General features: G+C 38.2%; 2 protein-coding genes across 2 annotated transcripts; both read right to left on the minus strand.

Annotated features, from left to right (window-relative positions):
* Positions 1-2,520: 2,520 nt before the first annotated feature.
* LOC117668868 (olfactory receptor 14A16-like) lies at positions 2,521-3,435 on the minus strand. Its single transcript, XM_034422924.1, has one exon. The coding sequence runs from the start codon at positions 3,433-3,435 to the stop codon at positions 2,521-2,523; it is 915 nt and encodes a 304-aa protein (XP_034278815.1).
* Positions 3,436-11,107: 7,672 nt separating this feature from the next.
* LOC117668709 (olfactory receptor 5G29-like) lies at positions 11,108-12,055 on the minus strand. Its single transcript, XM_034422772.1, has one exon. The coding sequence runs from the start codon at positions 12,053-12,055 to the stop codon at positions 11,108-11,110; it is 948 nt and encodes a 315-aa protein (XP_034278663.1).
* Between the last annotated feature and the right edge of the window lie 1,022 nt (positions 12,056-13,077).

Below are 13,077 nucleotides of genomic sequence, written 5' to 3' on the forward strand. Positions count from 1 at the left end.
TGGGGTGTGTGTGTGCAGTGAAGGAGCAGCAGCAGCTTCTTTGTCTTCCATTCGTGCTCAATGGTAAAACTCTGCAACATGAGTATTACTTTCAAGGGAGATCCCCAAAGAAGCAGGAGCTTGGGGCAAAAAGCAGCCTCACAGAATCTTCAGGGCCCTCGGTTTGGGCAGCCCATTCAAGGTCTCACTGCAGGGCATTCAGGAAGTGAGAAAAGGGGATGTTCCCACCAGTAGGAACAGGCCCAATGTGGGGGTGGGGATGGGCAAAGAAGATCCATGAATATGTTACGGGTAAAAGGACTTCCTTGAACCGATTTGCACTCCCATGCCTGGGCTGAAGTTGAAAAGAGCCCTACGTTCTATTATACTTGCACTGAAAAATGTGGAAATAACTGGCTGAAAAGCATAAATTTTAAGACCCAGAAACTGAACTTTGTCTAACGACAAAATAAACCTTGTCTGAGATTGAGGCTACAGGTCTTCTTACAAGCATTGCCAACATAAAAGAACATTCATTACAGTTTTGGAACTCAATGACCAACTTGATACAGTGCTCTGAAAATAGTGACTTTAAAAAACACGAATAGCCCATTTTTGCTCTTGAAAATTGAGGGGCTGCAACACCAAATCCTCAGCAATTAAAAATGGCCCACAAAAATGAATGTGGCAGATCTGTAGTTCTCTCTTCTTGAGTTAGGCAGCAAGCCAAATTCTTATCCCAAAATTATTCTTCACTTTTTTAAAAATCTATGTGTGGATCTTTTCTACCGTGCTGAGAATACTGAGTTGAGAGAAAGGAAAAGGTCTTTTCCACTTGCATCCCACACTCATTATTGTTTCTGTATTCCTTGGCAATAGTATCTTGGCTCATCTGATACTACCTCTTAATTCTTTACCCAGGCTAGACTAAGTATGCTATCTATTGTCATGTCTTCACTAATAAATCCAATAATCTACAGCATGAGGAACAAAGATGTCAAATTGGAAATTTGGAAATTGCTTCTTTCCAAAAAATGTAGCTAGAAGTAACAAGATATTTTAATCTTTTTCAGTGCTGTCATCTGGCCTTAACCCTGACTGAAAAGGATCCAGATAATCTATTTCATCCAATGCCCTCTGAAATTAGCACCATCAATGCATTCATCAGCTTTCTCTAAAACAGAGAAGTTGGTTACCAGCAAATTTACCTAACAAAGTTGAATTCATGGATTGCTTCCTAAGAAAAGACTATAACATAGTCTTCTTCAAAGGAGACAGCATCACCCCTCCCACAATGGGACACTAATCACTGCTTAGACCAACTATATGCCACTTCTGGGAAGGCCTTAACTAATTAGTTTTTTTGTAAAACAAGTTTGCTTTATGATCAAAAGGAATTAATACCACAGTCTTCAAGACAGTCTTTCACCAATTCAAAGGAACAGTGCACTCCAGCTAATTATTCCAAAAAAATCATATCAATTTTATACATTTCTTTCTTGTTTTAATAAAAGCGCTTTTACATCTTAGATCCCACTTAGTATTGGAGAACTTGAGAGATAGCAATGACTTCAGGACCAGACAGCCCAAAAAATAAGTGCTTAAATGGAATGAATTCTCCAAAAAGAAAAGTAGAACTTAAAGTTCTACAGAAATTTTAACAACAGCTACACTGGAACTAAACTGGGTCAAAATAATAAGTTTATAAAAGGAAGCTTAGGCAAGTCTACACAACCACGTGACATTTTAAACTGAGCCTATCTGTAGTATAAATATATATTTCATCAGTAAAAGAATCAATTACCCATTTCCCAGCTCTTTTCAGTCATCTTGACAGACTTGAACACTGGACCCTATCTAACAAAATGAAATTCAATGTAGATAAAAGTAAAGTTGTACACTTAGGCAAGAAAACCCAAAAGTACACATATAGACTGTGTAAAACCAGGCGTAATAGCAGTAACCGTGAGAGGGATCTTGGAATCTTAGTGGACAACCAATTAAATATGAGCCAACAGTGTGCAGCGGCAGCCAAAAAAGCCAATGCAATCCTAAATTGCATTAACAGAGGGATACAATCAAGATCAAGTGAGGTACTAATACCACTCTATAAAGCCTTAGTAAGACCACACTAGAATACTGCATCTAGTTTTGGTCACCACACTATAAAAATGTAGAAAGAGTGCAGAGAAGAGCAACAAGATGATTAGGGAACTGGAGACTAAAACATATGATGAATGGTTGCAGGAACTGGGAACTGGGCATGGCTAATCTAGTGAAGAGAAGGACCAGAGGAGACATGATAGCAGTATTCCAATATTTGAGGGGCTGCCAAGAGGAGTGGGTCAAGGCTGTGACTCAGGATATGGAATTATACTTTAGCGCCTTCTCAAGTGGTAGCATTGATCTGGGAGGATATGATTAGTATTTATTTCTATCTTAACTGTGTTTCCTTTGTAATTCCTTTCCCTTCCTGAAGGCAAAAAACTTAAAAAGTTCAATGCAAGAGAATCAAATAAAAAAACATGAGTGAACAAAATGTCAGAATCTCCACAGTTTAGCTAGGACAAGTATGATATTCTTATTTCTCATGCTATAGATGATTGGATTGAACAGGGGTGGAAGTAAGGAATATAGGACAGTGAATACTAAATCTAAATAAGATGGGGTATTAGAGGGGGGTCTCAGGTAGGCCAGGCATGAAGTTACCAAAAGAATACAAAAGATTATCAGATGTGGAAGACAAGTGGAAAAGGTCTTCTGCCTTCCTTTCATTGAAGGGATTCTCAGCACTGCCTTGAAGATCATGACATAGGAGAAGATAATAAAAATAAAGCAACCAAATCCTGCAGTTATACTAACTCCAAGCAATCCAATTTCAAGTAGATTGAAACCAAAGCAGGACAGATTTAGCAATTGTGGAATTTCACAGTAAAATTGGTTGATAATATTAGAACACAAAGGGATGTAAAAAGTGCCAGTGGTGTGCAACATTCCATAAAGTATACCTGTAATTCCCACCAGAATAACTATTTTGATGCAGGCTTTCCAATTCATCACCATCTCATAGTGCAGTGGGCGGCAAATGGCAACATACCGATCATATGCCATGACTGTCAGGAGGAACAATTCAAAAGCTTCAAAGGAGACAAAGAGAAAGATTTGAGCAAGACAACCAAAGTAAGAGATTTGTCTGGTGTCCATGAGAGAATTTATCATAGATTTGGGAACAATGACTGAAGCAATGCCTAGGTCTTGCAAAGCCAAATTCATTAGAAAGAAGTACATGGGGCTGTGCAGTTGATGGTCAAAAGCTATTACAGAGATGATGAGAAGATTTGCTGTTGCTGTTGCCAGGTATAATATGAAGAATAAGAAGAAATGTAGAAGCTGCAGTTGCCGATTTTTTGAAAATTCCAGGAGCAGAAAATAAGGAACAGTAGTTTGATTCTCCATTATGACATATCTACAAGGAAGCATGTTAGAGGAAAAGCATGAATCTATGCCATGTATGGTGTCTTAATCTCCAAAAGGCATGATACAAGAACACTAGACACAAGAACAGTTTTTTCCTGAATGCCATCACTCTGCTAAACAAATAATTCCCTCACCACTGTCAAACTAGTTACTAAGTCTGCATTACTATTAATCTTCTCATTGTTCCTGTCACCCATTTCCTCCCATTTATGACTGTATCACTGTAACCTTACGATTGCTGGTATCCTTACGATTTATATTGACTGTTTCCTAATGATTTGATTGCTTATTTGTTCCCTATGACTATCATTAAGTGTTGTACCTTATGATTCTTGACGAATGTATCTTTTCTTTTATGTACACTGAGAGCATATGCACCAAGACAAATTCCTTGTGTGTCCAATCACACTTGGCCAATAAAGAATTCTATTCTATTCTATTCAAAGCTAGAAAATCCGCACTTACTATAAAGTATTACAGTGAAGCTTGAAGATGGAAACTCTTAAGAAAGTATAAGATACGTCTGACTCACCAACACTTCCCCACCACCCTGTCAGAACCTATCCTTCAGTCCCCTCTCATCCAGTCTCAGCTGTCAGTACCTATCCTTCCATCTTCCCACCATCAGAACTTAAGAAGCTTCTTGTATGAGAAGCAAAATATTTTCTCCTTCTTCCTCAAGGAAAAAACAATCCAGTTGCCTTCTGAAGGAAAAAAAAAAGCACTTTTGAGACTCTCTTTAAATATGCCTTAGTTTTATTGCTTTGCATTCATATAAAATCCTGTCCCCCACACAAATAGATTCTCATTATTTTGATTCATAATATTTTTAATTTGAGTCCAAATTTCTGAAAAAATTGCTCCCTTTCTCTCTGCAACATATAACATTTTATGTAGAAAAGTATATATTGTATTATAATTTCTTTAAATTCTCTTTGCAATGTCAACTTTATAGAATTGAGTCTAACAAATAGTTGAGTCAGACATATTTAACTAAATGACAATTTGACCCAGAAAACATGTATGGCTTTGCTGTTAAATGTTTAGTCAACAAATCACTTACTACTTGTATTCTTAGAATTTGGGTCTTCTGCTGCATAGTCTTTAGACCATGAAGTATAGTGTAGTATTGGATAAACACTATCCACCTTTTGTTGGATACAGATGTACAAACATATCATCAGTGGGAAAGATTGACTGTATATTTAGAAAACTGATTAATCAGTTCATTGTTTCCCTCAAGATTTAATTATAGAACATAATACCACACAATCAAAATGAGACATAATGTTAACATAAGCATCTTGTTAATATAATTAGCAATCAGTAGGTTCTACTATCCATGTTCAGATATTAATTAAGTGAAGATACTATATGTGTGAGTATGTTTTAGAGCAGATCTAATTGCCTAGGGTTCTACTTACATCTTGTTCTGTCCCCGTCTCCACACACACACACACACAGCCAGCCGAGGGTTAAAGGAAGCACTTGGCACCCACAGTTTGTTATCAAAAACTTGGCAGCAATACGAGCACCGACTGCCAAGTGCTTTTTACTTAATATCCCTTCACCAGATAAACAGAAATACACACATTTTACAAATAGTCCAGTTCCAAACAAGAAACCTTTCGGCAGCTTTAAGCGTTGTTCAAGTGACTAGCCAGAGTTAGTTTTTGTCTGTCACAGAGTCTTAAATGGCCACCACACTCTCTTATATAGTCTCTGGGTGTGGTCCAGTGACTCAGTTATAATCCCTGGCACACCTCCTTAACTGCTGCAACCGTTTATCACGCCTTCGTTGACGTGGATCCAGGAATGACAGATCACCTCCCTCGCTCTCATTGGAGACACCTGGCTCCTGACTAATCTCCTCTTCCTCAGCTAGCATTTGAGGCAGTGCCAGAGGGGAGGGGCCTGGAGAGGGAGGCCTGGCCGACGGCAATTGGCAACAGATATTTGGTTAATGGAACATAAAACAGTGATAACCCAGATTGTATATTCCCGAGGCACTGCGACAGCCCGTCCTGCGTAAGTGTCATGATACTAAAGCGGCTGGCCACTTTGGCTTCCTAAAGACCCTACATCTAATACGCCGCCAATTCTGGTGGCCACGCATGAGGAAAGAGGTTGAACAATATGTGAAAAGTTGTAAGTATGTGCCATGGCGAAACCGCGGCCGGGAAAGCCCATCGGACTTTTGCAGACTGTGGCGGAACCCACACAACCCTGGGATGAGATCGCCATGGACTTTATTGTGGATCTGCCAGAGAGCAGCGGTAACACAGTGATATGGACTGTGGTTGATCTCTTCTCCAAACAAGCCCATTTCATCCCATGCCATGGGCTACCGTCGGCCCGAAAGCTAGCCAAGTTGTTCATTTGGCATATTTATCGATTACATGACGCGCCTCAGCGTATCATATCAGATAGAGGTGTTCAATTTACCTCAAAGTTTTGGCGCACGTTTATAAAAATGATAGGATCATCGCAAGGGTTAAGTTCAGGTTTTCATCCATGCACCAATGGAGCAGTCGAGAGGACAAATGCTATGGTAGAGCGGTACTTGCGTTGTTACATATCGTATCAGCAGTCTAACTGGTCGGAATTACTTCCATTCGCTGAGATAGCATACAATAATGCTGTCCATGGTAGTACGGGCTGCACCCCCTTCCAAGTTGTGTCAGGTAAAGAATTCTCCGTGATACCGGAACTTAACATACACAAACAAGAACAAATATCACCTGACAGGTGGATTGTTTGCATATGGGAACAGTGGCCACAAATAAAAAAGGCTTTGGAAAAAGCAACAGACACATACAAGCACCAGGCAGATAAAAAAAGAGCAGACCTCAAACCATTCGCAACGGGAGATCAGGTTTACCTATCTACTAAGTACCTAAAATTGCAAACCCCTAGTCGGAAATTAGGACCCAAGTACCTCGGACCTTTTCCTATAATACGAGTAATTAATCCAGTGACTGTGGAACTAAAATTACCACCACTGTTGGGTAAGGTTCACCCCGTGTTTCATAGTAGTCTCTTAAAACCGGTAGACAGTATTCAAGATACCCTAACTAGACCTGGGCCAGTAGACGGGGACCACTACGAGATAGAGGAACTCCTAGATTCAAGACTCAGGAGGGGTAAACTACAATACCTGATCAAATGGAAAGGATACCCATTCGAGGATGCTTCCTGGGTTAGTGCTGATAATGTGAGAGCCAACCGAATGATTAGGCACTTCCATACACACCATCCACACAGGCCCGGACCGTAGGGACATAACCATCGCTTTAAACTGCTGTTAACATGTCCATTTCTGTTTTCCAGGAACAGCCCTGGTAGGGGGAGCCGCCTGTTGAGATCCACTCGACAACTCACCTCATAGCAGCGATCCTGGTCTATGCATCCTGGGGTTACGAACATCAACGGCATGAGAATGGGGGGGCTGGGTGGCGACTCAAGTGCACACTGGTGGTGGGGGTGATTGAGGATAGAGATAGGCAGCCGGTCACGCAGCGGCTGAGATAGGGAACCTGGATTTGACACCCGACGCCCGATGCCGACGCTAAGCCGAGGAGCCTACGATTCGCGCATGCGCAATAGCCACGATACCCGGAAGGGCGTGTAGATAACTGGCGTGAGTATTGAAAAGGCGTTGGGAGGCAGCCACTCCCAACGCCGACTTTGTGTATATCAGCATTGAAGTCACTTGCTGTTACCATTGCGTTTCGGGTGGATTAAATGATTCAAGCATCCAAGAGCTGGTGGTCGAGTTCTTTTTCCATCCTGCTACCTACAACGAACGGAGGTTAGACACTTCCTCATGTTCGGAGCCTTCTTCCTCCGATGAGATAGGCTCGGAGGGCGGGGCCACAACACATCTATCTATTAAGATGTTCCATCATTGTCAACCTTTTAAGGTAGGTGGGATGAGGAAACTCCATCCATAGGAAGTTCAGATTTACAATATACTTTATCAAGATAGGATATAATAAAATGTTGCACATCTGGTACTTCTCCTCCCATCTGCTATGCCCCAATGAATCAGGTTCTAATCATTCTGAGTCTCTTTTTATTTATTTAATTATTTTGTCAACAAGTACAAGGAAATAGTATCAGTATAGACATAGACATGGACACATGAAAAAATGGCACAAATAAATGGATATAAATAAGCAAAACATAGCCAGGGATGGTAGGTACGCTTATGCACGCCCCCTTAGGGACCTCTTAAAAAACGTGTAAGGTCCACGGTAGACAGTTTAAGGTAAAAAGTATGGGGGTTAGAGAAACTAACAACAGGATAAGGTAGAGTGTTCCAGACATTTACTACTTTATTGCTGAAGTCGTATTTTCTGCAACCAAGATTAGAGCAGATTACATTTAGTTTCTATCTATTGATAGCCCTTTTGTTATTGTTGAAGTTGAAGTAATCATTAACAGGTAGGATGTTATGATAGATAATCTTGTGTACTAATCTTAGGTCGGAACGTAGATGGCATAGTTTAAGGTTATCCAGGCCTAAAATTTCAAAGCATTTCAGGTATAAGGAATTTTATCGCGAGCAGAGGGGTTGAGTATTTTTCTTGTAAAATACCTCTGGATTCTCTCTAATGTATTAACATCGCAAATACAGTGTGGGTTCCAGGCAGGTGAGCAGTGTTGAAGGATAGATCTGGCAAAGGTTTTGTATGCCCTAGTTAAAAGTGTAGCATTACCAGAGAGAAAACTTCATAAAATAAAGTTGACAATTCTTAATGCCTTTTTAGCAATGTTGTTATAGTGAGCTCTGGGGCTTAGATCTTTTGAAATGAGTACTCCTAGGTCCTTGACAGAGTATGGGTCATCTTTTGTCTTTTGTTTGGGGAACTACCTAGTTGACAATCTCTTCCATGCATTAGACTCCAGATCAGTTTGACCCCTCTTGTGCCTGACTCTCTGAACTTGGAATACTTCATTTATGCAAAGTGCTAGACTGCTGGAAACTTGGTTACTTTGTTAACATTGGCACATGGCTTTTTGTTGTATGTTATAAGTAAAAGTTTTGCAACTGCCTCTTGAATGCATGTGTGTGCTCGGCCTAAGACAGGACACATTCAGGAATCTACAAGAAGCATTTCTGTTTTTCTCTGGATATGAGCAGGCTTGGTTGCCCCCTCACCTCAATGCAAAGGCTTACCTTGCAGAGAAGAGAGCAGCACAAAGGCACTCTGCAAGGAGCTGTACTCTTTCTATTGAGCAATGGTACTATTTCTATTTGAGTAGAGTAGCAAATTCAAGCTTCTCTATTGGCAACAACCATCTGCTAACTGAGATTCTTAAATTATGATTCTGAATTCCCTTCTATACATGGATGAAAATGACAACAGCAGGCTGAAGGTGAATAGAAAAGGTTGCTTGAAAAGGTTAATAATGGTATATTAATATATTCTAATATTTATTTAATAATCATTATGAGCAATTAAACTTTATTTTCTAATAATATTCTATAAATTATTGGTATGGAGTATAGTTTTGGGATAGATCAAACTCATGCTTATTTTCACAGTATTAGTTAAGCTTTCTCCCCTCCTCTCACCTCAGATAAATCTCTAATTAGAAAACCTCATTTATATTGATATTATCCTTAATAATTAGATGAAGGAATAAATTTAAAAAGAGATAGAAAGATTTTCCTTATTTTAATTCCTCATATTCAAAAATTATACTTTAGCATGGCCTTTCATAATTTATTGCCTATATTTATAATGCTGCAAAATTACCAAATCATTCACATATCAAACTGAGAGACAGCTCCCAAAGTCACAAGAGATTCCTTGCACAATAGCAAGTTTTGAAGAGTAGTGCAATTTTTCAGTGTCATTCCTAATAATTTCCTTCTTTATAATTAAGTCTGAAGAGAAGTAAAAAAAGGAAATGGAAAATGTGAGGTTATGGGGAAAAGCTGAAGAGAACCAAATAAGGAAAGACAGAGCATTCAAGAAAAGTCATTTGTCATTTGATGTGCATCAATTTGATACAATTATTAGTACTAAATTTTGAGAGAAATATTTTCCCAGTGAGTTCAAGGATTGATTAAATTTAGATCGCATTTACTACCTGCTAGGTTAGCTAAAATGTTTTAAAATGTCTAGTAAATGTTGGAAATGTAATCAAAAGACGGGCACATTTTATCATATGTGGTGAACTTGTGCTAAAACAAAAAAGAAAATGGGCAAAAATACATAAGATAGCTAGAAAAGATAATAAGGAAACATGTAGATTTTAAATTTGAACTGTTTTATTAGGGATGATATCATAAAAATTTGATAAGAGAAGTATGTATTTAGTATTATATGTTTTAACAGCAGCAAGGATTATCTTTGCACAATATTGGAAAGATGAAAAAACACTTCAAGATGAAGAGATAATTAAGAAGATATTAGACTGAAGAAATGGACAGACTTACATTGAAAATCAAACACAAAGAAGATAGATTATTATCAAACTTGGAATTTATTTTACCAGTGGTTGGAAAAAAGGGGTGGAGAGTAAGAATGACATTTGTATTCTTAAGCAAATTAAATATTCCGACAACGCAATGTTTATTAAGGACAAAATTGTAATTAATAGAAAATTAATAAAAAATATTTTTTTAAAAAAGGATTGGTTACATCTCCATTGTTAAATTTTTTGAAAAAGTTTTACTTCACTTCAATTTTGTTTTATTTTGCTACAGGGGACAGAAAATGTCTCCATCCTGCCCTGCTGGGTCCCTTGGGCTTTCTGACCAGGCTGGGTTTTCACAGCTCTTGAGACTATTTCCTTCCTTGCACCACACCTCACACACTTGGCCCTCCCCCATGCCATCATGTCTTGCACTGTTTAGCTCTTCTAAAGATTGTCTTTCAGAAAGAAAAGCAGTCTATGCTCCATGCAACCTTCCTGCAACCTTCCTTGCTTTGTGCCACAATAAACAGGTGCCATTTTGGAAGTGGCTAAATCCTGGCAATCCTGAGAGTTAGTGCCCATTCCAGGATTGCACGGAACAGCTATTGTGTAGAAAGGTGCACAGTTCATCTACTGCTTCTCTTTCCAAAAGGCAAACTTTGGAAATCTCCTTTTGGAAAGAGAAACAGTCAAAGAAATTCATAGCCATCATATTGAACTGCTTGCTGCCTTCTTGGAAATAAATGACATTTTGGGAACAGTTGTAATACTTGCAAACCAATCTTCTAGGTTACATATTCATAATTTTCTATATGTTAAGAAAAGCCACTCACATAAAGCAGGATGGATCTTATACTACAAATTATTGAAAATAAAATAATAACCTTGGCCTCTATCTATAATCCAAAAGTTAGCAAATAAATAAATAAATAAAAATTCCCTTTCAACTTGAAGTTGAATGACAGATTGCTAATCCAGGTTACTTTTCTATGAATTCCTGTGAAATAACTGAAAATGTCTGAAGAAGACAGGTGAATGTTTATCTATCACAATTTTAAAAACATTGTCACAAAATGCAGAATTAATTCCATTATTAGTTATATTACACTATTACAAAATAATCATAGAGAAAACTTCTCAGTGATTTTCCTTACATCAATTATTTTTATGATTTTGAATGGAATTAATTTTCAAAAATTGCAAAATTTAAAACTTACATTTATGACCTCCTCTTTGCAAGAACTTTGTAAAGTGCCCCTTGTACTTCCTTGTTTCGGAAGCTGTAGATCAAGGGATTGAGCAATGGTATAATGGTGGTGTATAGAATTGAAATTAGGGGGTCTTCTTTTATGGAGTGAGTAGAGGAAGGCCTTATGTAGGTATACATCAGAGTGCCATAAAAGATGCTCACCACAGTGAGATGTGATCCACAGGTGGAAAATGCCTTCATCCTACCATGAGCAGTGTGAATTTTGAGGACAGAGGAAACAATGAAAACATAGGAAAGAAGGGTTAGGCCAAATGATACAATCATAATACCACCAGAGATGGTAAAGGTCACCATCTGGCTAACAAAGATATCAGAACAAGATAAGTGTAGCAAGGGAGGAATGTCACAGAAAAAGTGATTGATTTTATTAGAATGGCAGAAATGTAGGGAAAAGACCATGGCTGTATTAATAGTGGAATTGGAGTGGCCAATAATCCATGAGGCTGCCAACAATCGTCGACGTACTGTTTGGTTAATGAGCAACGTGTAGTGCAAGGGGTGACAAACAGCTACATAACGATCATATGCCATAGCTGAGAGAAGAACACATTCTGTGCTTCCAAAAGTACCAAAGAAATACAATTGTAAAGCACATCCTATATAGGAGATGGTCTTGTCCCCTGACAAGAGGTCCCATAACACTTTAGGGGCAGTAGTGGAAGTGCAGCAGATCTCCACAAAAGAGAGATTGCCAAGGAGAAAATACATAGGAGTTTGGAGACGCTGATCTATCATGATCAATGTAATGATGGCTAGATTCCCTCCTAATGTTAACAAATAGATAAACAGCCCTAAGACAAAAAGAAGATTCTGGTTATTTGGGTCAATAGAGAAACCCATCAAGATAAATCCTGTAGCACTTGTCTGGCTTTGATTTTCTGTTGGCCTGGTGTCCATCTTTAATCATATTACTGAAGCTTTGGGGGTTTGAAGATTTCTTGGGTGTTTAATCAGTCAATGCTGGTAATTCCAAGAAGTGCCACAGGTTTAAAAAAGTATCACCATTCCATAGTGATTTTATAAATTCATTTTGTGTGATTGCTTCCTTTTACAACAATTTCAGAAGTAGCAAACCTAGATCAGGATAAAAAATCAGCTGTAGTGAGTTGGTGGCCACTGGCTAATTTCCACTAGAACATTGAAACCTCCTGCTTTTGAGGATTCTTGCCAAGAATGATAGACTTCAAACTAATTAGGGAGATGGTTTCTTATGTTCTTGATCAACAATGCCCAGTTACTAACTGTGAGGATGGAGCTCCTTTTATTAAAGGGGGCCATAATCAAATCACTAATTCTCAGTTTATGATATCTTACAATGATCATGAAGATAATAGAATTTTTTAACAAGGGTTTTGAGTTGCTAGAATAATTACCATGCATCTTAAAAATTGATTTTAGATCCATAGAGTGCTACAGTGGACTTTGTTCAACAGCCAATTGAAAGGTAGTTGCAGAAAGGAAATTGAATGCTACCATTCAGAACAAGAAATCCAATATTTTCCTTAATAAATGGGATACCTACCATGCAGGTATTTTGTATTAGATGGGCACATAGATACATAAAGGTTGTGATTAACTTGTAAAGATTCAAAAGTCTGAATTTATTTTGAAATTCCAGCATCTTTATTATCTCTTAAATGCAATAGTAGAGAATATATGTAGCTCAGAGTTGAAATACTGGATTGTTGTTATCAAGTGTTACTTTAAATCACTTTTTTTCACTCTCCTCTTACCTTTGTGCACAAACTTATTTGATGCTAGTTCATTCCTGTGAGTTTAACATCTGATAGCCCCTATAAAAGGAAGAGCAGTGCTATAAGATTATTTTCAAGTGTTTCTTAGACCCTCCTTTATAATCCAGTTAATTTAAAGTCATTCCTGCCTATTATATTAATACAATATCCTTTCTACTTGTCACC

Source organism: Pantherophis guttatus, chromosome 4 (genome assembly GCF_059756535.1).
Source record: "Pantherophis guttatus breed Tessera chromosome 4, ASM5975653v1, whole genome shotgun sequence".
In the NCBI taxonomy this organism is placed as follows: Eukaryota; Metazoa; Chordata; class Lepidosauria; order Squamata; family Colubridae; genus Pantherophis; species Pantherophis guttatus.

Bases quoted from the DNA above. Each gene is read 5' to 3' on its own strand.
- LOC117668868 (XM_034422924.1), bottom strand. From the start codon at position 3,435: ATGGAGAATCAAACTACTGTTCCTTATTTTCTGCTCCTGGAATTTTCA.
- LOC117668709 (XM_034422772.1), bottom strand. From the start codon at position 12,055: ATGGACACCAGGCCAACAGAAAATCAAAGCCAGACAAGTGCTACAGGA.